At 48.0% G+C, this 23,955-nt stretch overlaps 1 protein-coding gene across 2 annotated transcripts in view; it reads left to right on the top strand.

Annotated features, from left to right (window-relative positions):
* GAB3 (GRB2 associated binding protein 3) overlaps positions 1-23,955 on the top strand; it is a 601,333-nt gene that overhangs the window by 443,586 nt on the left and 133,792 nt on the right. For both annotated transcript variants that reach the window (XM_069612648.1, XM_069612649.1), the window contains exon 3: positions 17,050-17,266. In XM_069612648.1, coding sequence (XP_069468749.1) covers positions 17,050-17,266 — 217 coding nt within the window. The remainder of the gene's footprint in view (positions 1-17,049; positions 17,267-23,955) is intronic.

Genomic DNA, 23,955 nt, shown 5'->3' with positions numbered 1-23,955 from the left:
ACCCCCAACCAGACTCCCAGGGGAACGCCCTGTGGATGAACTGGTCAGGGATGTTTGCGTACGCTTTTCCACCAACTCCTCATCAGGAAAGTGGTGAACAAGATGAACAGAGTCGATGACGCTCGTCCTAGTTGCTCCCATGTGGGCAAGACAACTGTGGTGTCCACACCTAAGCAGGATGGCGGTGTGCGAGCCCATCAAACTTCCAGCCTGGTACAACCTACTGTCCCAGCACCAAGGTCAAACAGTGCACCAGCAACCCAACTCAATGAACCTGGCAGCATGGCTCCTGAGGTCATAGAGTTTGGTCATAGAGTTTGGACATCTCAATTTGCTAAAGGAATCTAGGAAGCCAAACACAAGGCACTGTTACTTTGACAAGTGGAAGAGGTTCGTTATCTGGTGCCAGAGTAGATCAATCAACCTGGTTGATTGCACTCCTTCCACTATTGTGACATACATGCTCCACCTGCTGGATGCAGGATTGGTTTTTAACTCACTGAAGGTACACCTGGCAGCCCTGTCGGCTTACACCACTTCCCATAGCAAAGTTTTGTGGTGGAAAGTACCAGTAGTTAAAGCCTTCATGGAAGGAGTAAAGAGACTTCACCCTCCTATTTCAAACCCCACCACCAGGGTGGGACCTTAATGTGGTGCTAGCCAAGCTCATGGGCCCCCCTTTCGAACCCATGCATAAAAGCAGTCTCAAACACCTGCCTTATAAAACGGCCTTCTTAGTAGCTATTACTTCTATAAGAAGGGTCAGTGAAATTCAGGCTCTGTCAGTACAGGATCCCTTCTTTACTGTCCATAAAGACAAACTGGTTTTACGCACACACCCTAGGTTCTCACCTAAGTTTATATCTAAATTCCATGTAAACCAGTCCATCGAGCTTCCGGCTTTCTTCCAAGACCCACAAAGCTAGGCTGAGGTGAAACTACACACCCTAGATGTGTGTAGGGCGGTCCTCTACTATGTAAATAAAACCAGACCGCTAAGAAAAACAGATCAACTGTTTGTCTCCGTAGCTACAGGCAGAGAGGGGGATCGCGTCTCTAAAGGTGCCATCTCGAAGTGGATTATTAACTGTATCCAGCTGTGCTACTCACTCTCTGAAAGAACTCTGCCTTTCACGCCAAGAGCCCACTCTACCAGAGGCATTGGGGCCACTCTGGCTTTCATTGCAAATGTACCCCTTGACACCATTTGCAAAGCAGCTACTTGGAGCTCTATTCACACTTTTACTCAGCATTACTGCATTGACACCCATTCCAAGGCAGATACACAAGTGGGACAAGCGGTTCTAAGACACTTATTTGCTCATGACCCTTCTCACATCCCACCTCCTTCTTCAGGTACTTCTCGCTAATCTATGCACAGCATGTGATCTAAGCAGATTCCACAAGCCTCAGAAGGGATACATTACTCACCGTAATCGTATTTCTGATGCTTGTATCTGCTTAGATTCACATGCGACCCACCCTTCCTCCCCTCTGAGAGAAGGCGCATGATTGCTTGTAGTCTTACCTTTCTGTCTATCTGCTTGGATTATCTGTACTCACGCTACTCCTCATGCTACCTCATGTCAGAAAAAAAAATCTGAGGATCCTAGACGCGTGAGGGATCTTGGGTACAATGGACGTCACACTAGGGATAGTATTACTGGCACACCCTGTGTCGACGCCCATTTTTGAGTTTCGAAAAACAAACTGTAATACTCCGCAGCTTCCACTAGATGTCGGCCTTTGCACAGCATGTGAATCTAAGCAGATACTAGCATCAGAAATACGATTACGGTGAGTAATGTATCCCATATATGCTTATATATACTTTCTGGCTAACGTTGGCATAAAAAAGGGGAATTTAAAATGGGAGTTGCAATATTTCTGTATTAGACTCCAGAGATAAATGGGAAGCACCAATCAAAGGTGCAAGAATTCTTTCACGGCACTGCCCATTATTGAAATCTTGAGTGTGTCATCACTGGTATATAATGTGTATGCACTATTAGAGAAAGGGGAGAGCTGATCAAAATGACCAACAGAAGGTGCTGCTAAAAAGATTACCAAGATACAGCTGGCCAACATTACCAAAGGAGATTTGGTGAAGTTTCATCTGGGCGGAAATGTTGCTGGGGAGACTAGAAATGCAGAGGCTGTGATTCTTCAGTGGAGCCAGAGAGAGAGAAGTGCCGTGGGATCCAATTAACTGAAGTGCTGTCTAGAATCCTGTTTTTCCCCTACAAGCGATGCTGCTCAGCCCCTGTGAGCCAAGTGCAGAGATATCCAAAAGTAAGTAGATTGTGTAACAACATGTCAGCAGTCGGATATATTTAATTAACCCATTCCCTTTCATTGGTGGATTCTTTTCCCTTGGTGAGTGGGGTAGGGGGGTAAACTGTGTAAATCCTTAGCCTATTTGACTGCATTTTCATGCAATTAATTCCCATTTAGCAAAACGACATGGGGTGATCTTTAACATTTGAAATTAACAAAGCTCATTCCCAGTGTATGCTGAAAACTATAGCCTGGAATGCCATTGGGTTATCCCTTTTGTCCTGTGGACCCCGACATCTTTGAGGAAGAGGGGTGTCCTTGTCCCTAAACTAAAATAATCCCTAAACTGCCAACTTCCCCAACACAGGCCAGTAAATGGAAGGAGGGCCTGAAAGTCCAAAATTCCTAAATCATCCCCATTTTTCTGTCCATTATCTCCAACACTGGCCTTTAAGCGGAGGGGGGTCTGAAAATCCCAAATTTCTAATCGTCCCCATTGTTCTGCCCATCTTCCCCAACAGGGACCTTTAAGTGAAGAGGGGGGGGTCTCAAAAATAAACTTCGAAACTGTCCCCACTCCCTAGACCTGACTTTTGAATCTTTGAATAGAAGGGTGCTGCATGTCAATGACTCTTGGGTTTCTTGGCTGGGGAAAAAGTGCTTGCAAAAGAGACTTCATGTATCCAGCACTGTAAACCAAACTGCTAGCTTTTTGTTTAAGCACGAAGGAAAAAGGGAAATTGCACAGCACTGCATATGTAAATTGATTTTGTTTATTGACCAATGTTGATTATTCCTTACATCTGAACAAAGTAAAGTAATGTTGTTTGTGTTTTCCAAACCAGCTTGTGTGATTTATTTATGTTAAATGAAGTTTAATTGTGAGCCACAGAGAAGGTGGCATGTGTAGTTTTAGTGCGACCTCCATTGCCTATAATTCTAATATATTTTCTGTACACCGGCCTGGTTATTTGCTCATTGGTGGCACAGGGTAAGGGATCTAAGGGGCATGATATGAATCTGAAATGGGGCTGAACAAACAACCCAGTAAACCGTTTGTTGTGCAACACCTTGATTGGGTAGGGAAGGTACTCCCCGTGTTGAGGGTGGCCTCTCACTTAACTATTACATGAATAGGCAATCATTATTTTGTTTATCCGAGGTCGATAAACTGAGTACCATTACATGGGGTTAGTTATAGTAGCTAGCACAGTGCTTAGGAGCGGGAGGATTCTAGCAGGAAACACTATATAAAAAACAGATGATTTTGTGGGCTCCGATTATTTCACAGGTCTGTCTTTGTCCATTTCAGATGATTCTGTGCCAAGGCACTGAGTCGTGTCGCCTCAGAAAGCACATCGGAAGCCAGAGAATGGCAATGCATTACTCGAGCCACTCAAATATTGATTTTTTAAGAAATTTAGAGAAGGGGTTTGAGCAACACATGTATACCTGCTCAATATTGCCAGGAGTTCCATCTTCAAAGATTGCTCATGGTTTTAGTCTACTATAATGAATCTCAATGCTGCATCCTTCTCAGACCAACATCAGTGCAGCGACAGGCTTTTGGCTTTAAAATATGGAGTGCGTTGCCAAACTCTATAAACAGAACTAACATCAAACTCATTATTTTGTTATTTGTGTCCCAGACTCGTTTCCTCATGTCTCAACACAAACAAGAGTATCAAGCAGTAGAGGAAATGATAACCACAAGAAACCTTTGTGGGCAGGGTTTTGTAAAATTCACTAACTAGATGCAGAACAGTATCTTCATTCTAGGCCCTGTGTTAAAGTGAATTCACCAAAAGCGCATTCAGGGTCTAGCTGTCAGACTTCTCTTCTCATGCTTTCAGAACCCCCCATTCATGGCTTGAATGATTGGAGTTCGAGAGGCTAAAAGATTTTATTCAGTCAAGAAGCACGCACCTTCAGGATTCAAGACAAGATTTGTTTTAAAGCATTCCATAAAATCAGCAAAAGTAACATCTTCTAACAAGTGGTTTCAAGTGATCTCATATAGACCACGAGAGAAGCGGGTTATCCGTGTGACGAGAGAAGCGGGTTATCCGTGTGACGAAATTACAGCTGCTCTGCAGGAGTACAGAGATGAGCAGTGAATGAAACTACTACTAAACCAGCAGTGATCGCAACCATAAAGGCGACACGGGCGCATGGACAGTAGATCTCCTTCACCTCTTGAAGGTACCATGGGCTGGGCGCAGGCTATACTCCTCATAAGGGATGTGAGCCAGCAGAGAAACATCTAAACAACAACAGTACTGTGACGCTCAAATAAAGGAATTGTCCAATCAAGGGTTTTTAATTAAACTAAAAATACAAACATACTAATCAAAATACTACCCCCTCTCCCATGAAAAGGAAGACACAGAATCTGCAGACATTTGGATTAAAGGGGCACTGTTTGAGTGAAGACCCGTCTCAAGAGGCTATAGTATTGTAGAAATGTTCAAAGTATGTTTTTTAGAAAGGTAAATATTGGGAGCTTAAATATGACTAGGGTCCTTAAAACCAGGCCATAGGGACAGTACCACTGCAGATACGTATCAGTCTTGTGGTTCAACAGCATTGAGCTAGGCTTTTAGGAGCTTTGTAATGGGTCAAGCCGGCCTCAGGACTTGTTTGGGTTATTACCAGTGCTGGAAGTGGAAAGGCTGGACTGGGGGAACTGTCAGATCTTTGGAGGGGTGGGGCTGTGGGAAGGAGGGGGCAGGGCCAGGTGGTGTGGCCACAGCCAGGTTGCCTAACCCAGTATATCTTCATAGAACCCAATCCTGGCAATTTGCATAAAAGCAAAGAGAATTATGGGAATATCATAATGTCCACAATTTAAAATGTAAAACATGTCATATAATGATTCAGTAAGAAACCCTTTTAAGAGAATGGACTCTGCTGTTTTGATTGGTCACAATATTCACCCTAATCAAGAGATATCTGTCAAGGACATATATATGTATCAGTTTGGACAGCTGCAACACAATGTGAGGCTTTGGCAGTTTCTGTATGCTTCTGAAAGCTCATTGAAACCCATTCATGCATTAAGTCTGATAATGCAGCTTCAGATCTGGTTGGTAGATTTCTGTGCGAGCCCCTGCGTCTGGGGGAATGGCCAGAGCACTGTGGAGTTAAAGCAGGCGTGAGCAACCCGCGCTTCGATGAGCAGACTACTTTCAAAAGACTAGGCCGTGCTCCGTGCCAACTCTAATGAAAGCAGTTTGCTCGTTGAGGCTCAGGATCTGGTACAATCATGTGCTAGCCCTTGAGTCTGGGCAACGGAGCGGCGCTCCGCGAAGACGTTTTTTCCCATAGCGCTGCTCTGTCATGTTCCGGCCCATTCCCTGAGCTAGTTGTTAACTATGTATCCTGATCTTACGTGCTACAACAAGGAACTTGGATGTCCCAGTTTTAGGAAAAAGGCTTTTATCAGAGCATTTTTCAGGTATAGGTGTCTGCAGCTCTAGTTACCGCTGCAGAGAAACCCTGCGAAGATTGAGACACGGTGTAACCGTAAGCATCAGTTATTAATGCTTGACAGGAAAATGACTAAAACAAATTAAAATAAATTATGGGTTTGGGAAGAAGAAAGCATAAAGGTAGTGTTTCCAACATAATTTTATGGCAATTTATTCCCCCTGAAAAGTTGCACCAATTCAAAATGCCGCTGAAATAGTTGGAGGAACTCTTACGAGGAAACCGAAAGGGCTCCAAATTGTTCTGAGATGAAATCCTCATTATTCTGTGGGCATAAACATTCTGGGGTGCCAGATAATTTAGGGTTTAGCCCTGAGGTCTGCCACCTGCAGCGCTCCAGATTTTTTGGACTACGATTTCCATGATCCATTGTCGTTTACTAACTCTATTAGCAAGTGCTGAAGGGAGTTGTAGTCCAAAACATCAGGACAGCCAAAGCTTCTAGACCCCTGGTAGCCTCTGGTGTTCTTCTATGACCATTCAACTAACTTAGTTTGGAACATCTGGTCACCATATTACTGACCACAGAGCACACTTATGAATACATTTGAATGTATCTGCTTTTGCCACTTGACCAAATAAATGATTATGGAAAAAAGAAATCGCCACCTCGTTGTACCTCAAGTTAGAAGAGGTATGCTGCAATATAAGTGCTGGAAAACAATACTTCTTTGGGCCACCTAGTCCTCTGTTCAAATTGCAGGTTCCCACGTCCCATAGTCCCATCACATCCTGGCTTCTGCAGTCTGGTCTCAATCACCCACACACTCTACGGTTCTGTGTCCAGCGCCTCATGTAGGATTTCCAGGTGGGGTTGAACAGGCACCACTGTGTTCTCACAATGTTTCTTTGAAGTGTATACAATGCTATTTTAATGATTTGGTCCTGTCGCCAGATGACACTTCATTTGCACAATGGAGCGATACGTGAAATTGACTGAATGTGTCTGGGTGTAGTGACAGAGACGACTTGAAGGACCTTCGTGGATTTCCACACTCAGTTCTTTGTTTATTATTTAGGTTTGTTATATTCTCTTTTTTTAAACAATTATATTGCGATTCAGAGTGGTTAAAAAATATGTAAAATAGGCCTGTGAAATTAGTATCCAATGCATGTCGGTCTCTTTGACCATCTTCAGGGACAATTTCTAAACAAAACAGATATTTACAATCAGTGGTGTGAACATTTTACAAAAATGATGTTGTTGTTTTATACTTCCAACAGTGTTATGCACTCATTCATAGTTATGTATGCCTATTTACCAGGCTTCTATTTCCTAGTTTGGCAAAGACTTTATCACTATTTCCTCTCATCTGGATGTGGAGCCCCTGGGTGTATCTGTAATGCATACCTACGTTTTGCACTTAGTCTTATACATTTCTAATGTTTCTCATTACAGATTCATACATTGTATACCCAATTAGGTGTATGCCCTACCTTGTTAGCTTCTTGACTGAGTTGGCCCGGGGTTCCTGTTCTGCTGCCATTTGTGTAAAGGTATCACTGATTAGGCAGGTTCTTACAAATGATCCGATTCCTGTTAGCAGTATTCCATGCATACAGCAGTACTAGTGAAGAGTGTAGGCTTACCTTCTTTACTCCTGGTCAGAGCTTCTAGCAGGACATTAGGTTAGCTGGGAATTGTTTACCTCTGTGTTCTGCTGCTATTTATTCATAAATTGGCGGCCATTTTGGATTGGATTTAATTTGTAAGTAAACCCGTGAGGCACGGGGAAGATGTAGTGTTTATTAAAACTTGTGTACTTATTGTTATTGTTATTTTGCACTTATATAGCGCCTTATATACCATTGGTATGGTCTGAAGGCGCTGGTAGGTTGAACGCCCTTGGGAACCGAAGTTCAGATCAGTAGAGAGAGTAGGGAGAGTCAAAAGGTGCGTGTGTGCACCGGATATGTGTGCAGCTCGTGCGGTATACGTGTAATAGCTGATTCTTATTGGTAGGTGTGGTGGTTGAGAGATCAGGAGAATGTGTTCGTTCTGGCAGGATTTATCCGGAACGGATGTGGCTGCGTTAGGCCTGAGGAAGACGCCTGGCTGGGGTTGTGAGACCAGCAGTGATTACATAGAATGATGTGGAGTAAGCGGTGGATGTTCGTATGAGAACAGTTATACCGAATGGTATCATAGTATCTCTGTGTTCTAGTTGAGTGGTGATGTAAAGGAGAGAGTAAGCGTGGGGTGTGTAAGAATGGTTATATGCTCTTTCAATGTGCAAACTTCTAAAATCAACTTTCCCAGAAAGGCTACCGGGCGAATTTCTAAGTACAATTTTCCATACAGAGGCTATTGGGAACATGTCTAAATTCAGTTTATCAGCGAGGCTACTTGGTACACTTCTAGGTGTAACTCTCGCGGAGGCTATTGGGTACACTTCTAGATGCAAATTTTCACAGAGCGTCTACTGGGCACAATTCTAAATTCAATTTTCCAGAGAGGCTATTGGGCAAACTTCTAATTGCGACTTTCCAGGGTGTCTATTGGATACACTTCTATAATCAACTTTCACAGATGCTATTGGTAGCACTTCTAAATGCAGCTTTCACAGAGGATATTGGGCCCATATCTAAATTCAATTTTCCACGGAGTGGCTACTGGGCGCACCATTAAAATCCATTTTCCAGCGAGGTTATTGGGAATAATTCCAAATTCATTTTTCCAGCGAGGCTATTAGGAACATTTCTAAATTCAATTTACCAGAGAGGCTATTGGGCACACCTCTAAATGTAACTCTCATTGCGGCTAATGGGTACACCTCTAAATTTCACAGAGGGGTTGTTGGGCACACTTCTAAAAGCAACTTTCACAGAGTGGTTATTGGGGACACTACTATATTCACAGCGAGGTTATTGGGCACACTTCTAATGGAACTTTCCAGAGTGTCTATTGGGTACATTTCTAAATGCAGCTTTCCAGAGTGTCTATTGGGCACACTACTAAATGCAATTTTCACAGAGTGGCTATTGGGCACACTTCTAAATGCATCTTTCACAGAGGATCTTGGGCACACATCTAAATTCAATTTATCAGAGAGGCTATTGGGCACATTTCTAAGCTTGACGGAGAGGCTGTAGGGCACACTTTCTAAATGCAACTTTCACATGCTAACTTTCACAATTCCATCTAAGAGTGGACATGCTAACTTTCACAATTCCGTCTAGGAGTGGACATGCTAACTTTCACAGTTCTAGAGTGGACATGCTATCTTTCACAATTCCGTCTAGGAGTGGACATGCTAACTTTCATAATTCCGTCTAGGAGTGGACATGCTATCTTTCACAATTCCGTCTAGGAGTGGACATGCTAACTTTCATAATTCCATCTAGGAGTGGACATGCTAACTTTCACAATTCCGTCGAGGAGTGGACATGCTAACTTTCACAGTTCTATCTAAGAGTGGGCATGCTAACATTCACAATTCCGTCTAGGAGTGGACGTGCTAACTTTCACAGTTCTATCTAAGAGTGGGCATGCTAACTTTCACAGTTCTATCTAAGTGTGGGCATGCTAACTTTCACAATTCCATCTAGGAGTGGACATGCTAACTTTCACAGTTCTAGAGTGGACATGCTATCTTTCACAATTCCGTCTAGGAGTGGACATGCTAACTTTCACAGTTCTAGAGTGGACATGCTATCTTTCACAATTCCGTCTAGGAGTGGACATGCTAACTTTCACAGTTCTAGAGTGGACATGCTAACTTTCACAGTTCTATCTAAGTGTGGGCATGCTAACTTTCACAATTCCGTCTAGGAGTGGACATGCTAACTTTCACAGTTCTATCTAAGTGTGGGCATGCTAACATTCACAATTCCGTCTAGGAGTGGACGTGCTAACTTTCACAGTTCTAGAGTGGACATGCTAACTTTCACAGTTCTATCTAAGAGCGGGCATGCTAACTTTCACAGTTCTATCTAAGTGTGGGCATGCTAACTTTCACAATTCCGTCTAGGAGTGGACATGCTAACTTTCACAGTTCTAGAGTGGACATGCTAACTTTCACAGTTCTATCTAAGAGCGGGCATGCTAACTTTCACAGTTCTATCTAAGTGTGGGCATGCTAACTTTCACAATTCCGTCTAGGAGTGGACGTGCTAACTTTCACAGTTCTATCTAAGAGTGGGCATGCTAACTTTCACAGTTCTATCTAAGTGTGGGCATGCTAACTTTCACAATTCCATCTAGGAGTGGACATGCTAACTTTCACAGTTCTAGAGTGGACATGCTATCTTTCACAATTCCGTCTAGGAGTGGACATGCTAACTTTCACAGTTCTAGAGTGGACATGCTATCTTTCACAATTCCGTCTAGGAGTGGACATGCTAACTTTCACAGTTCTAGAGTGGACATGCTAACTTTCACAGTTCTATCTAAGTGTGGGCATGCTAACTTTCACAATTCCGTCTAGGAGTGGACATGCTAACTTTCACAGTTCTATCTAAGTGTGGGCATGCTAACATTCACAATTCCGTCTAGGAGTGGACATGCTAACTTTCACAGTTCTATCTAAGTGTGGGCATGCTAACTTTCACAATTCCGTCTAGGAGTGGACGTGCTAACTTTCACAGTTCTAGAGTGGACATGCTAACTTTCACAGTTCTATCTAAGAGCGGGCATGCTAACTTTCACAGTTCTATCTAAGTGTGGGCATGCTAACTTTCACAATTCCGTCTAGGAGTGGACATGCTAACTTTCACAGTTCTATCTAAGTGTGGGCATGCTAACTTTCACAATTCCGTCTAGGAGTGGACATGCTAACTTTCACAGTTCTATCTAAGTGTGGGCATGCTAACTTTCACAATTCCGTCTAGGAGTGGACATGCTAACTTTCACAGTTCTATCTAAGTGTGGGCATGCTAACTTTCACAATTCCGTCTAGGAGTGGACGTGCTAACTTTCACAGTTCTAGAGTGGACATGCTAACTTTCACAGTTCTATCTAAGAGTGGATATGCTAACTTTCACAGTTCTATCTAAGAGTGGACATGCTAACATTATGGTAATCTATGTTATTTGGAGGTAAGATAGAGTGGCATGGCATTGTGGCATAGAGTGATTGCTCTACTCCCCTACCCATACCACACTCACGGTTTTGGTGGTGTCTGTTAGTTGCTGGCTTCATTGGCTTCCCCTGCGGACACCTGCTGACACTTCCTGGAGCCGCCTCTGTTGGAGCCGCCCTTGGCCATGGGGCCCTTAGCCACTGGGGGCTGCCGGGAAGAGGGCTGCCCCGGAAGGGTCGGTAATGGGCAGTGGTCGGACCAATAGGGAAGAGGGGGTGGGCTGGGAGGCGGGAGGAGGGAGAAAGAGGAAGCGGACACATGGAAGGGAAACCGGGGGACAAAGGGGCTGCTGGCTCGACGGAGCGCGCCCAAGGTGATCATTATGGCCCATTTTTGGGGCCCAGGGGCTCTAGCAGGGCTCACTCACCTGCTTCCAGCCGCTGTAAGGATAGTGGAGGCGCGGAGCAGCGCGGGCCGTAGGCCTTCGGTGGTGGAGGAGCAACGGACCAATCACGTTGCGGGGGCGGGCTGGGAGGCGGGAGGAGGGAAGCACATGTGTTGAAATGCCTTGTTAAGACAACGATCAGAAACATGATTCTGGGAAGATTATTATCTCATTGAGTTCGTAGCGAAAAGAAGGAAAAACATGGTCCTGTATTAAGTTCATGATATATCTTCTCATAATCGTCAGTGAAACCGCTGAATGCAATAGTTTCTATTGGTCAGTCTCACAGGTAAAGGAACTAAGTAGCACATGGTTCCCATTTCATGCACTTATAATTTCTTCTCTTGTTTTCGAACATTAGTGGGTTGCTTTCTAAGAGATATTGAACTTTATATCTTGTAGCATAAATGTCTTTTGCACCAAAGTTCATATCACATTAAGTTAATGGCAAAAAAAAGGTCATATCAAAATCCTCCTGGTATGTCTCTCCATAGCGTTCAGTGAGACTGAAATCCTCCTGGTGTGTCTCTCCATAGCGTTCAGTGAGACTGAAATCCTCCTGGTGTGTCTCTCCATAGCGTTCAGTGAGACTGAAATCCTCCTGGTATGTCTCTCCATAGCGTTCAGTGAGACTGAAATCCTCCTGGTGTGTCTCTCCATAGCGTTCAGTGAGACTGAAATCCTCCTGGTGTGTCTCTCCATAGCGTTCAGTGAGACTGAAATCCTCCTGGTGTGTCTCTCCATAGCGTTCAGTGAGACTGAAATCCTCCTGGTGTGTCTCTCCATAGCGTTCAGTGAGACTGAAATCCTCCTGGTGTGTCTCTCCATAGCGTTCAGTGAGCCTTCTGGATCCATGTGTTTCCATTGGTCAGTTTCAGCGCCTCATGTAGGAAGTGCCCCTAAAGCAAACACATGTTCGGCAATACTCTTGAACAAGCCATACTTCTGACAAGCTCTAATGAGAACGAAGCGCGTGTCAGGAGTATTCCAGGGAGGCTTGTAGGGTATGTTACCAGTCCAGAAGCTTTACTGCTGTACCTGTCATAGGAACTGGCCCTTTCATCTTCTAGCGCAGCGTGGATATGGTTCTACGTGGTTACAGAGGCTGATTTTCAAAAGTCTAAAATGTGGCTGACTCTGTTTGATCGACCTATTGTCTACCTGTTTTTTGTTATGGGGTCTCTCCCATAGACTCACTCTCTACCCTAACACCCCTCCCTGTAACCCCCACGTTACCCCCGTACAAAGGCACACCTACACACACACACACATACACACGTATATGTACCTATATATGTAGATGTGCGTATGTGGATTTGGTCGACTCTATCAACTTGATTCTACCAAATTGCAGAATTTCCAAATTCAGTCTATGAAATCTTTGCATACCAGCTGGGGTGGTATTTGACTATTTGAAAAGCTGTCATACTGTACTCGGGATAGCTACTGGCCCGTTCATATAGCCGCTAAGATTGTTCAGTGGGTTGAGCACTCGTTGCGGTGATCTGTAGGGCGCAGGTTATAATTCCGGAAAGGTCTGCTCCGCCTTTCACCCCTCCCAGGTCGATAAAGTGAATGCCGATTTCGATTGGGTAATAATAACGTATGTACATATGTAAAGTGCTTTTGAGAAAAGTGTTATATAAATAACAGTTGTTGTTATTCATATGCTGGCTTGGCGTAGATAGTATTTCACTGCTTAAATGCTTGAAGTTTACGTGAGCGAGGAAAATGGGGTGCCTTTAGTGTGATTGGTGTCTCACTTGGGTGCTCGTACCCAGAGTGCGGCTGCTGGGTTTTTTCTTCTTTTTTTCTCATTTGAAATACTTGTTTAATAGTAACCGACTGCTTGCCTCTTCTCCTGCTGCCAGGACAGCATGTGCTCCGTCTGCAGAGACTCGCCCGCGAAGCTGCGCGCGGAGGCACCCAGGATGTCTGCCAAGAACTTCCCACCTACTTTCCTACTTGTTAACTTTAATATTTGCATGTTACAAAAGCCAGTGAAGGCGAGCATTTGGGAACAAACCGTTCAGTGTTTACAGGGGCAGACGAGAAGCGGCTGAGACAAAATAGATGCGGGAGGGAGGGAACGTTACCAGAAAATATTCAAGGACCGCGTATGGCGTTCTCCACTCGCTCACCATTAGTTTATTGAACTTTAAGCGTTTTTTTCACCAACTTACCTGTATCTTTCTTGAGTTAAACACCGCCACCCGTCCTCCCCCTATTTATGATAGTTTGGTTTCTTCCGCAGTCTGATTATTTCTTGTTCCTCTCTTCCTTTCTTACTGTATAACTCCTGTGGTCCCTTCCATCCTTGCAAGCTGAGAGCTCAAGCCCCCCCCCTCATTCAATAGGTCTCACCATAGGTTTCTGGGAACCTGGTAATTCCCAGTGGGCCTGTGGTCCAGGGTCTGGGATGGGGTTCTTTTTTCCACATCTGGACTCGGTCGAACACCCCACGCATGCAGGAAGTGATCTAGTCACTGTTGGCCTCATCAGCGGGGGTATTCGCTCCTCTGGGGTCTTAGTTCTGGAGTTAGAGTGCTAAACCCGCGTCACTGGAAGTCCGATTCGGCCAAGCACAAGCCGCCGTAGTTCAGTTGAGCCTTTAGTTTAGTTGGTCAAGTTCCTTGAACGCCATACAATCCTCGAATGGGTACGAAGTGAAAAAATCAGGTGTTTGTGGAATGGCCGAAGGGGGGGGTTCTTCTGCTGCTGGCAGGTCCCACACCTGCAAGAGGTACGAGAAATGCACAAGCAAACCTCACCTCCCTAAGCAGAGACTGCTGCGAAGCTCTGAAGGTCCCCAAGCCTTCTGCTGCCCCCATAACCCTGTCCATCAGGCCGGTTTCCTTCTAGGGTTCAGCATGTGAAGGGGGAGCTCGGGGTCTGCCATGTTAGTGGATTGTATATTTCCTACAGAATCGAAGCTTAATTTCTAACCTGGGCGGTCAAAACCTGCAGCATAAGGGTTTTCTGTTGCTTTTAAGCATTTACCAGTGCCCACCGCCATGGGTAAGCGAGCAGCAGCGTGTACAGGTCCAGGTCCAACTTTATATTCAACTGTAGAGCCCCCCGAGCCAACCCTGTATCACAAATCCCTTTCAATATATAGCTACCACTTTATGATGGAAAGGTGGGCCGGCCCTAGCATTGCCAAAACAGAGATGGCAATGTTGGGCACCACTGGAGAGCAGGCGATAACGTTTGGGCATCTTACCAGCCCAGTGCCAAGAAATACTAAATACATTGGTTGTAACTTTGATTCCGACCTGGCTTTCCCCTCTCAACAAAGGTAGGAGTCATGGCCACCAAATTCCAAAGGCCCACACTCCGAAAGACCGTACCGCTCCCCCCCACCCCCTCCTCGAGACTGTGACCATGGGATTGGATCTCACCAGATCTCTAGTGATTACATAGTTGGATCTGGAGTATTGCAACATTATGCCGTCTTCCCCAAAAACTCAGGCGTACCTCAATAAGCGCAAAACTTGGCTGACAACCTGGGCCTTAACAGGAAATTGTAAGATCATGGGAACCCCGTGTTAAAAGTACTCTATTGGCTTCCGTTGCGTAAAAGGGCAAATTCTAGGCCTCGCACTATGTGCAAGGCTTTCCGGGGTGAAGCCCCAGAATACCTGAAGACTGTACATCTTGTCGATCGGCCACCACCTAGTACAATTGGCATAAGAATATGGATGGGTGCCTAGAAGTCGGGAGCCGAGAGTATGGAATACTCTGAACCCGGTCTTGAGTCTAAACACTACCCACCCGCTCTTTAGAAAAACCCTTGTTTTTATCTGTCTGGGCAACGTTTTATCTGTATTACAAACGCGGAATGCGGCGAATGAGCAGGAGAGCAGACACTAAGTGCAATGACCCACTTCCTAGAGGTGGTTTCTATCCTAGATGTGCCCCTAAATACTAAGCTGTACCCTCTGTTCCTCCACTGCGCAGAGTAGTCCGGCCTATACTTCCAATATTAATAATTTAGCATTTGTATATAGCGCTAAAAACCCTCAGGTATCTGAGCGCTGCTTATTGTTAACCACGGTGTGTGGTGACCATTTATCGACCTCGGAAGGATGAAAGGCTGAGTTTGGCCCTGCCGGATTCGAACCTGCGTCTGGGTGCGTCTGGAGGCTCCGCACAGATGTCAAAACAAGCACTCTACTCGCTGTGCTATCGGACCGGCCTTCTATGTAACAACCTCTCTAAAGTGGCAACCAGGGGGTCTGCAACTCCCGCTATATAGTGCAAGATATTGTGCCAGGTGGGTCCCATTGGACCTGTTTGGCACAGACTGCTTCAGGTGTTTTGATTGTTGGTACGTCCTAATTTTGGGAGGCGGATGTATTTATGTATGTATTGTGCATTTGTAAGGCGCTTATACAAGTAAATTGTGTTTCACAGCGCCCACAAGGCAACATGGAGGGTACAAAACCAGACATAACAATGAAAGGTAGAGGCAGAACTACGAGGCCTTGTGAGCATTCATTCAGAACCTGCAATGTCTGGGTGAAAGTTGCAGTGTTCTTGACTCCATTTAAAAAAACATGTTTTCACCCTCCCTCATCTGCGAAGGTGTTTGGGTTAAATAGTTGCTCTTCGGTTTGATGAGTAAGTGATTTAAACTTCCCTTTGTTAAGAAAGTTTGTAGAGTTAAAAACTGTTGTGAAAAAAATGGTTCTTCTGCGTGTATCCTAATTGCCTTTTGGTTTTAGCTTCCCTGAGTCAGACATAGTATGCCTAGGTTATGGGTGCCCTGCTTGCTTCATCATAGGCCCATCAAGGCTGAAGCATGTTGGGGGCTGTTTGTGTTCCCATGGAGAGGGGGCGCGGCCTAGCAATTCCCGGCTACTCTGCACCTCTTGGTAACAGGACCACGGCCGGCTTGCTTGTATGACTGGGCTCCCTCAGCAATGGCAAACACTTAAACACCATGGCATGGAATTCCGCCTAGAACAATGCCAGTGATGAAACCTTTCATCCGTCACTTTTTGGTTTTTGCATCGATTGCTTTCAAAATGCATAGTTCAAAAATGAAAGTTGTCGACAGGTTTTATACTTGGCTATCCAAATAAATACATGGTTTTCAGAGTCTTGTTGTATGTCAAATGTCATAATATCTATGCAATAGTTATCATTTATCGTTACTGTGGCATGAGAGATTTCCATCGGGCGTTCCCTCGTAGCCCAGTGAAGTCTGCTGGTGATGCACAATAAATAAATAAATAAAATGCCGGTTGCAATAGTACATTGTTGTCATTCATTGGTCATGGAAGGCGGGGAAATAGTCTGACCACAAGAGCCAAGGGTTGGCGCGCTGAGGAAAAAATATGCGCAGAAAGACTTTTCCAAGGGGATTTCTATGATTGCCAAATGACTGTGTTTTTTTCACATCCAGCCCCGTTTCTGTTTATTTCCTCCGCGTTCTTTTTTTTATTTTTTTCGCTGCCTGAGCAAAAGGTTAACTTCTCTGCACAGTATCCGCGCAGCGCTGCTATTTCTGGCCAGATTTATGACCTGGGAAATTGTAGGGACTTGGAAAAGGGAGGTTGTTTGCGGGATTGTAGGTCCAGTCCTTTAGCCGGTAGGCTTTTTGTTGCGCACACTTCAAGTTTAGAACATTCTTGGCCTCTTCCCCACGCTTTGTTTGGGAGGCAGGCACCCCGTGTCCTCGCTCAACGTAAACACCTTGTGCCGCGTGGAGCTGCACGCTTGAGCGCTCTGTTCTTTCTCTTAACGGTGTGTATTGAACATTAAGACACGTAAATAAGTTGCTGTTTTTGGTTTGCTTTTCTCCTGTGCCAGATTCACTGGAGAGCGTCTCCCACACCACCTCCTCGCTGCAGCCCTCCCCGGCAGTCTCCATTCACACGTCGAGCGGCGCGGAGCCCTCCTACTCAACGGACAGTTCCGCCACCGGAACGCCGACCACGGAAGAGAACACCAGCGAGTCGGGCTCCATCTTCCTGCCGGATTACCTCTTCCTATCCAACTGCGAGACTGGGAAGCTGAACAACAACAGGTACCGGATGTCTGTAGCCGCGCCAGGCGCATGTTTGGTTTCCGGAAGAGTGCCCAGACTAAATGTTACACTTTTTAGGGTTCCAGTCCTCTGGGGCCCGAAGTGCCAGGACAGAAAGGGGCTGCTTGGAGTGACCCGTGGAGCGGTGTAGTTGGTGGCGCTCCTTTTTTTTATTTGATTCATTTATAAAGGGAGATAAGGGGGGCAATCTGAATACTTTATCTCACCAACTAAACCTTTTCTACCTTCATAGGCAGGGCAGTTTCTAGTCCATTTGGAGGCCCATGGCGAAACACTAGAACTCCGCTCCATGCTCTGCATGCCACTCGCGTCTCGGGAGGATAGCTCTGGGGCAAAGTGCTCGCCTTGGAAGCAAAAAGACACGGAGCAACACAGGTTCGAACCCCGGGTCTGCGCTTAGAAACCTCTGTATTAAGCGCGTTATAAATAACCAATTACAATTAAAATTACAACTACGCTCCCTGGTTATGGAACTCCTACCCAACGTAAATAAACCACTGCTATGCCAATGAAACCGGTTTCATACCTATTAAAACCCCAAGGGCGTACAACTTGCACCCAAAACTGAAACAATTTACATGTTGCACACAACATACAGGTCACAGCAGCCGTCCACGAGACGCTCCCTGCAGTGGTCTGCATGTTACAGTTTTTGAATCAACTGGACACGAGACGTGCATGCTACAAACTTCCAGTCAACAGGTCACGGCACGAAGAAATAGGTAACCCAATTTCACCTTTGAAACACCGGTATCCAGTCATTGCATCGAAAAAAAGCATTGAATGCATTTTTTTCAAAGGTAAAGGTTGTATTTTAATTGTAATGGGGGATGGGGACCCCCCATAAAAAAAATGGAAAAAAATGCATTCAATGCTTTTTTTTTATTCTTTTTTTTTTAGTGTCGAAGGCATTCGATGCTTTGGCATTCGATGCAATCACTATAAACCGAAACACCACCTCATATTCAACACAGCACTGAATAAAACGTAAGGTTACTGTACACATGTACAGGCTCGGACTGGTCTATATGGCAATACCCGATCCAAAAATGCAAAATGCTAGTGGGGACCAGTTTTTTGGGTCAACGTGGGGCACTTTTTTGGCTCTTTGGGCCCGTTTATTAAGTTACTTCACCATGCAGCTACTAGTTTTGACTAGTGTTACTAACTACATATTCTTTAAAATACACAGTTTGCATCACATTTGATCAAACCCCCCCCCCTTGGGTACTGCTAAGTCTGTCACAAAAGGAATGAATTGGCATTTTCAACCGTGGGCCACTTTTTCATTGGTGCCCGAGACCCTTTTATGTCCCATTCCGACCCTGCCCATGAACCAGCAACAAACTGGGAAATCGGTCACCAGTGTGTGCGCTAGCTGGCTCACCAAATAAACAATTACAGGCAATCGCATAATTACCAGCACGCAAAAACACCTAAGAAACTCTTTCTAGGTCAGGGGTGCACAACTGATTTTGACAGAGGGCCGAAAGTACCTTACATGATGGCTATAGTGGGCTGAAAAGTAAATGTGGGTGGGGCGGTAGGCGGGGCGTGGTGTGGCAGGATTTTTATTAAACACATGGAAAAAGAATATGTTTTTGAGGTGTAACGATTTTTATTTGTATTTCAAACTTCTCCAGCATGGGGTCTGGCATGGATTCACATGCTCATGAATATTCCCCGTCGTCAGGCTGGGAATCCTCGGTAAAGAAAAAATCAGTATCAGTTTCGTTTCTGATCTGTCTTTCGTAGTAGTAACCAATCACTGATCTCTGCGTCATACTGACCACAGCCAATGACTGCCCTCTACCTAAGCCCCGCCTCTGGCAGCCATCTTCAGATTTTTACCGCACGTTCAAGTGTTGGGATCCTCGTGCTATTGCTCTCGAGTGTTAGTGCTTTTTTTCACGTTTTTTCTCAAAATATTTCTCTTTGTTCGGTCAAAAGAGCCTCAAACTCCACCGTTTCTTCATCCGATCAACAGGGACCCGTGTCGGATTCGTCTACGCCCCTCAAGGGTGAAGATTTCGTCGAGCCACACTTTTGGAGGACTCCAGAAGTTTCTCAGGCCCATCTCGGACATGGCCCAGGAGAAGGGAAGCTCGACGCCCGGAAAGCTGTTCAGGGTCTGCCCTGGATGCTAGCTTCAGAATGTCTTTAAGGAGGACGAACACTCCCTTTGTCTTTACTGCCTACATGAGGACAAGACGCACGTGGAGAAGGACTGTGCGTTTTGCGGCAATATGTCGGAGCGGACCATGAAGGACCGCCATCAACGTCTCGCCAACTGGCTGGAAGGGAAGAGCCCGTCAGGCGAGAAGAAGAAGTCCGAGCGGTCTTCTAAGACCTTTGAGGGCGCCCCGGCGACGGGGGTTCAACAGAAGGCCAAGCACCGCGAGTCCGCTGGCACGGGAGCGCCGAACGGTCGGGCTCTACGGGCGCCAGGCAGGGCGCATCCTCCCCGGTGCCATCAACCATGAGCCAACGCTCTGGCTCGGTTAAGAGGAAGGCCGAGCACCCGGCGAAGCTCCTGGAGAGACCCCGGTCGAGCTCGAAGGCCCCATCGGAGGGGGAGCGAGGCAGTGATCCTCCCCCCAAGGAGAAGAAGGTGAGCGCACCTAAGGTGGTGAAAGCCTTAATCCATCCGGCCAAGGCCTCTATCGAGACAGTCGCGGCGGCCCTGGCTCAGCCTGTGGAGGCTACACCAGTGATGGCGACCTCGGGGCTCAGAGTCTCCCTGCCACCGCGGAGGGGGGGGCAGGAGGTCGTCGTGGATTCGGCCTCAACCTCTGAGGAAGAGCTGATCGAAGTCTTAAGCCACGGCGGTGGCGTGGAAGAAGACCAGCCCGTCGGGAGGGACCTCGACGTAGGAGACGATAACGTAGAGGGTGCCGACGGGGCTCCTGACCGCCCGTCGGACTCCCCTCAACCAGTGCCGCAAGACAACTCGGCGGCCATTTTGTTGGCTATACAGTCCTTATGCTCGGAGATAAGGACGAGACTGCCGTTACCACCAGCGGAGGAACCGCTCCCGACGGGGGACCCGGAGCCATGCCCTTCTGAGAGCCCTCCCCCTAAGAGAAGAAGGATTCATCCTCCACCTCCTTTTCAGCCATCGCGCCCTGTTCAGCCCTCCTCCCCGTCCACGACACGTGGAGATGATACGGGGACTGACACGGCCGCGACGGGTACAGACGACGAGGTTTACGACGAGGATCTGCCGTCGTCACCTCCCACCCGGGCTTCTCCGCCCGACGAGATTGGATCGTTTCACTCCATGATCGCCAGGGCATCCGAGCTTTTCCAGCTCTGCCCGGAAGAGAAGAAGAAGGAAGGTTTCCTTTATCAACGGCGCGAGGCCAAGAGGAAGACAGTCCTCTCTGTACCTCTACTGGAATATATTTGGGATGAGGGCCTCGCCCTCCTCAAGAACCCATCCACGACGCCGGCTAGAAGGGATCGGTATGAGAAGAAGTACCGGGTCCCGGACGCAGCCCCCTTGTGCCTTCGGGCACAGCCGACCCCGGACTCGGTCGTCTCCGCGGCGGACAGGAAGAAAGCGGGGGGGCGCGGCCTCTACATCGACCTCCCCGCCGGACGGCGAGGGAAAGAAATTAGATACGATGGGACGCAGAGTCATCTCGTCTGCAGCGACGACAATTAAGGCGGCCAACGCCTTGGCTATCGTAGCACGCTACGACAGGGAGTTGTGGTACAAACTAGCCCCCCTGCTGGACTTCCTACCGGACGACAAGAGGGCGGAAGCCCTAGAGATCTTGCAGGAAGGAGAGGTGGCGTCGGACCACGCCATTACGATTGCGACGGACATCGCTGACACTGGATTTCGCCAGTTGGGCAACGGCGTGTGCCTTAGGCGGCGTGGATGGCTCAAGGCTACTGACTTCCATCAGGACGTGCAGACCAGAGTCTTGGACATGCCGTTCGACGGAAACAACCTGTTTGGGAAAACAGTGGACGATTCCCTTCAAGCCATCAAGGCGGACACGGAGACGGCCCGGGCTCTTGGGGTTCTCCAGCAAACAGGGTGCCTCCAAAGGTTCCAGCAGCGGATTTTCCACCTACCGTCAAGCGGCCTGTTCGTCGTCACAGGAAGCTTACAGGGGACGAGGCAAGTCAGGCGGACCCCGCCGTTGTCGCCCAGGAGGACAAGGCGGCAAAGCCTCGTCTAAACAGGACTGAACCGGCCGTGGGGTCGGGCCCCCACCGAAGCACCCCGGTGGGAGGCCGGCTGGCGAGCTTCGTCAGCGTGTGGGAGTCCATCTCCACCGACCGTTGGGTGCTGGACGCCCTAGCTCAGGGTCACGCACTCGATTTTCTAAAGAGGTGCCCGCGCGTCCCCCCTGTGGCCAGTAAAGAACATCACGTCCCTCAACTTCTCTTGGAGGTAAAGGCGATGCTCAAGAAGGGCGCCATCGAGCTCGTCCCAAAGAGGCTTCGGGGCTCCGGAGTTTACTCAAGATGCTTCCTCGTGAAGAAGAAGACTGGAGGATGGCGTCCCATCCTGGACCTACGACGACTGAACAAATTCATCAAGGCACAGAAGTTCCGGATGGTCACCCTCCAACACGTCCTGGGTCAGCTGGAGGAGGGCGATTTCCTGTCGTCGTTGGATTGGAGGATGCCTACTTCCATATTCCCACCCTAAAGGGCCACCGAAGGTTTCTCAGGTTCGTGGTCCAAGGGCATCACTACCAGTTCAGAGCCCTTCCCTTCGGATTGAGGTCGGCACCCAGGGTGTTCACCAAGTGCCTTGCACCGGTGGCGGTGCAGCTGCGCCGAGAGGGGATCCACGTCTACCCCTCCTGGACGACTGGCTCATCCCAGCGAAGACGAAGGAGCTCGCTGTGGAGGACACGGCAAGGACCGTCCAACTACTCACGGACCTGAGATTCTCCATAAACTACGCCAAGTCCCACCTGGTGCCCTCGCAAGACGCACTGTTTCTGGGAGCGAAGCTCGACACAGTGTCGCTTCTGGCCTCTCCGTCAGAGGAAAGGACGAGGGCCATCTTGGGCAAGGTGCAGCGGATGCTGGTTGCGGACGCGGCCAGAGTGAGGTCCATCAAGTCCCTCCTCGGAATGATGTCTTCTTGCATTTACCTCATCCGCCTGTGCAGGCTCCGGATGCGCCCGTTGCAGGAGTTCCTGGACGCGCGCTGGATCCAGACGACGGGCAGCTTCGAGGAGAGGATCACACTCGACGAGAGTTTCCGACGAGCGATCCGGTGGTGGGGCACCCGCGCGCATCTGACGGCGGGCATGGACTTCCAGACCCCCGGCCACCAGGAGACAGTGACCACGGATGCCTCCCTGGAAGGGTGGGGAGCACACACCGAAAATCTGCATGCGAGAGGCCTTTGGCTTCCGACAGAGAAGTCCCTCCATATCAACGTCCTGGAGCTCCGTGCAGTGTTTTGGGCCCTCAGGTCCTTTCTTCCGTCCCTCAAAGGCAAGGTGGTGAGGATCTTCACCGACAACACCACCACCATGTTCTACATCAGGAAACAGGGCGGAACCAGGTCCCCAGCCCTGTCCAAGGAGGCGCAGGATCTGTGGCATTGGGCCGTCGCCCAAGGGATGTTTCTGGTGCCGTTTCATCTGGCAGGGATAAAAAACACCATCGCCGACTCACTCAGCAGAGAGCTACGCTCGTGCCACGAGTGGGAACTACGACAGGATCTAGTGGACCGCCTCTTCCGACGGTGGGGCACACCCCAGATCGATCTGTTCGCGACGGCGACGAACTCCAAGTGCCGGAGGTTCGCCAGCAGGTTTCCCCAGCCGAGGAGCATGGGCGATGCTTTCTTGTTCCCCTCGGAGGGCCTGTTTCTATACGCGTTCCCTCCATTGCCATTGCTGATCCGGCTCATCGACCAGCTCAAGAGGTCACGGTGCAGGATGATCCTCGTCGCACCTGCGTGGCCGAGGCAGATATGGTTCCTGGACCTTCTGGACTTGTCAGCGTCCCCGTCAATCAAGCTGCCAGTGGACGCGGATCTTCTCTCCAGGGAAGGAGGCGCCATCCTCCATCACGACCCGAAGTCGCTGAGCTTGCAGGCCTGGCTCCTGCAGTGCTAGAGTTTGGAGGATACGACATACCGGCCGACTGCAGAGAGGTTCTTGCAAAGGCCAGGGCGTCCTCAACTCTTAAATGCTACGGACACAAATGGAAGAGTTCTCTGTCTGGTGCCACGCACAGAAGATTAACCCTCTACGGATTACAGCTCCCCAAGTACTGCCGTACCTACTGACGCTGGCCAAGGCTGGACTGGCGCACGCGTCCATCAAGATTCATCTTGCTGCGATCTCCCGATACACCAGAACCACGGGGCGGACGTCTTTGTGGTCACATCGTCTGGTGAAAGAGTTCATGAAGGGACTGTTCAGATCGTTCCCACCGGTGAAGGCTCTGGCCCCGGCGTGGGAGCTCAACGTGGTGCTGGCCAAGCTCATGGGACCTCCGTTCGAGCCTCTGCACTCGGCTCCGTTGAAGTTCTTGTGGCCATCACCTCCGCACGACGGGTGGGAGAGATCCAGGCCCTTTCCTGCAAGGCCCCGTACTTGACTTTTCACGACACGAGGGTAGTGCTCAGGACGCACCCCTCCTTCATGCCCAAGGTGCCGTCGGACTTCCACCTCAACGAA

This window comes from Ambystoma mexicanum, chromosome 5p (genome assembly GCF_040938575.1).
Source record: "Ambystoma mexicanum isolate Mex_15411 chromosome 5p, UKY_AmexF1_1, whole genome shotgun sequence".
NCBI lineage: Eukaryota > Metazoa > Chordata > Amphibia > Caudata > Ambystomatidae > Ambystoma > Ambystoma mexicanum.
Note: the sequence above shows the minus strand (reverse complement) of the source record. Positions and strands in the feature narration are given on the sequence as shown.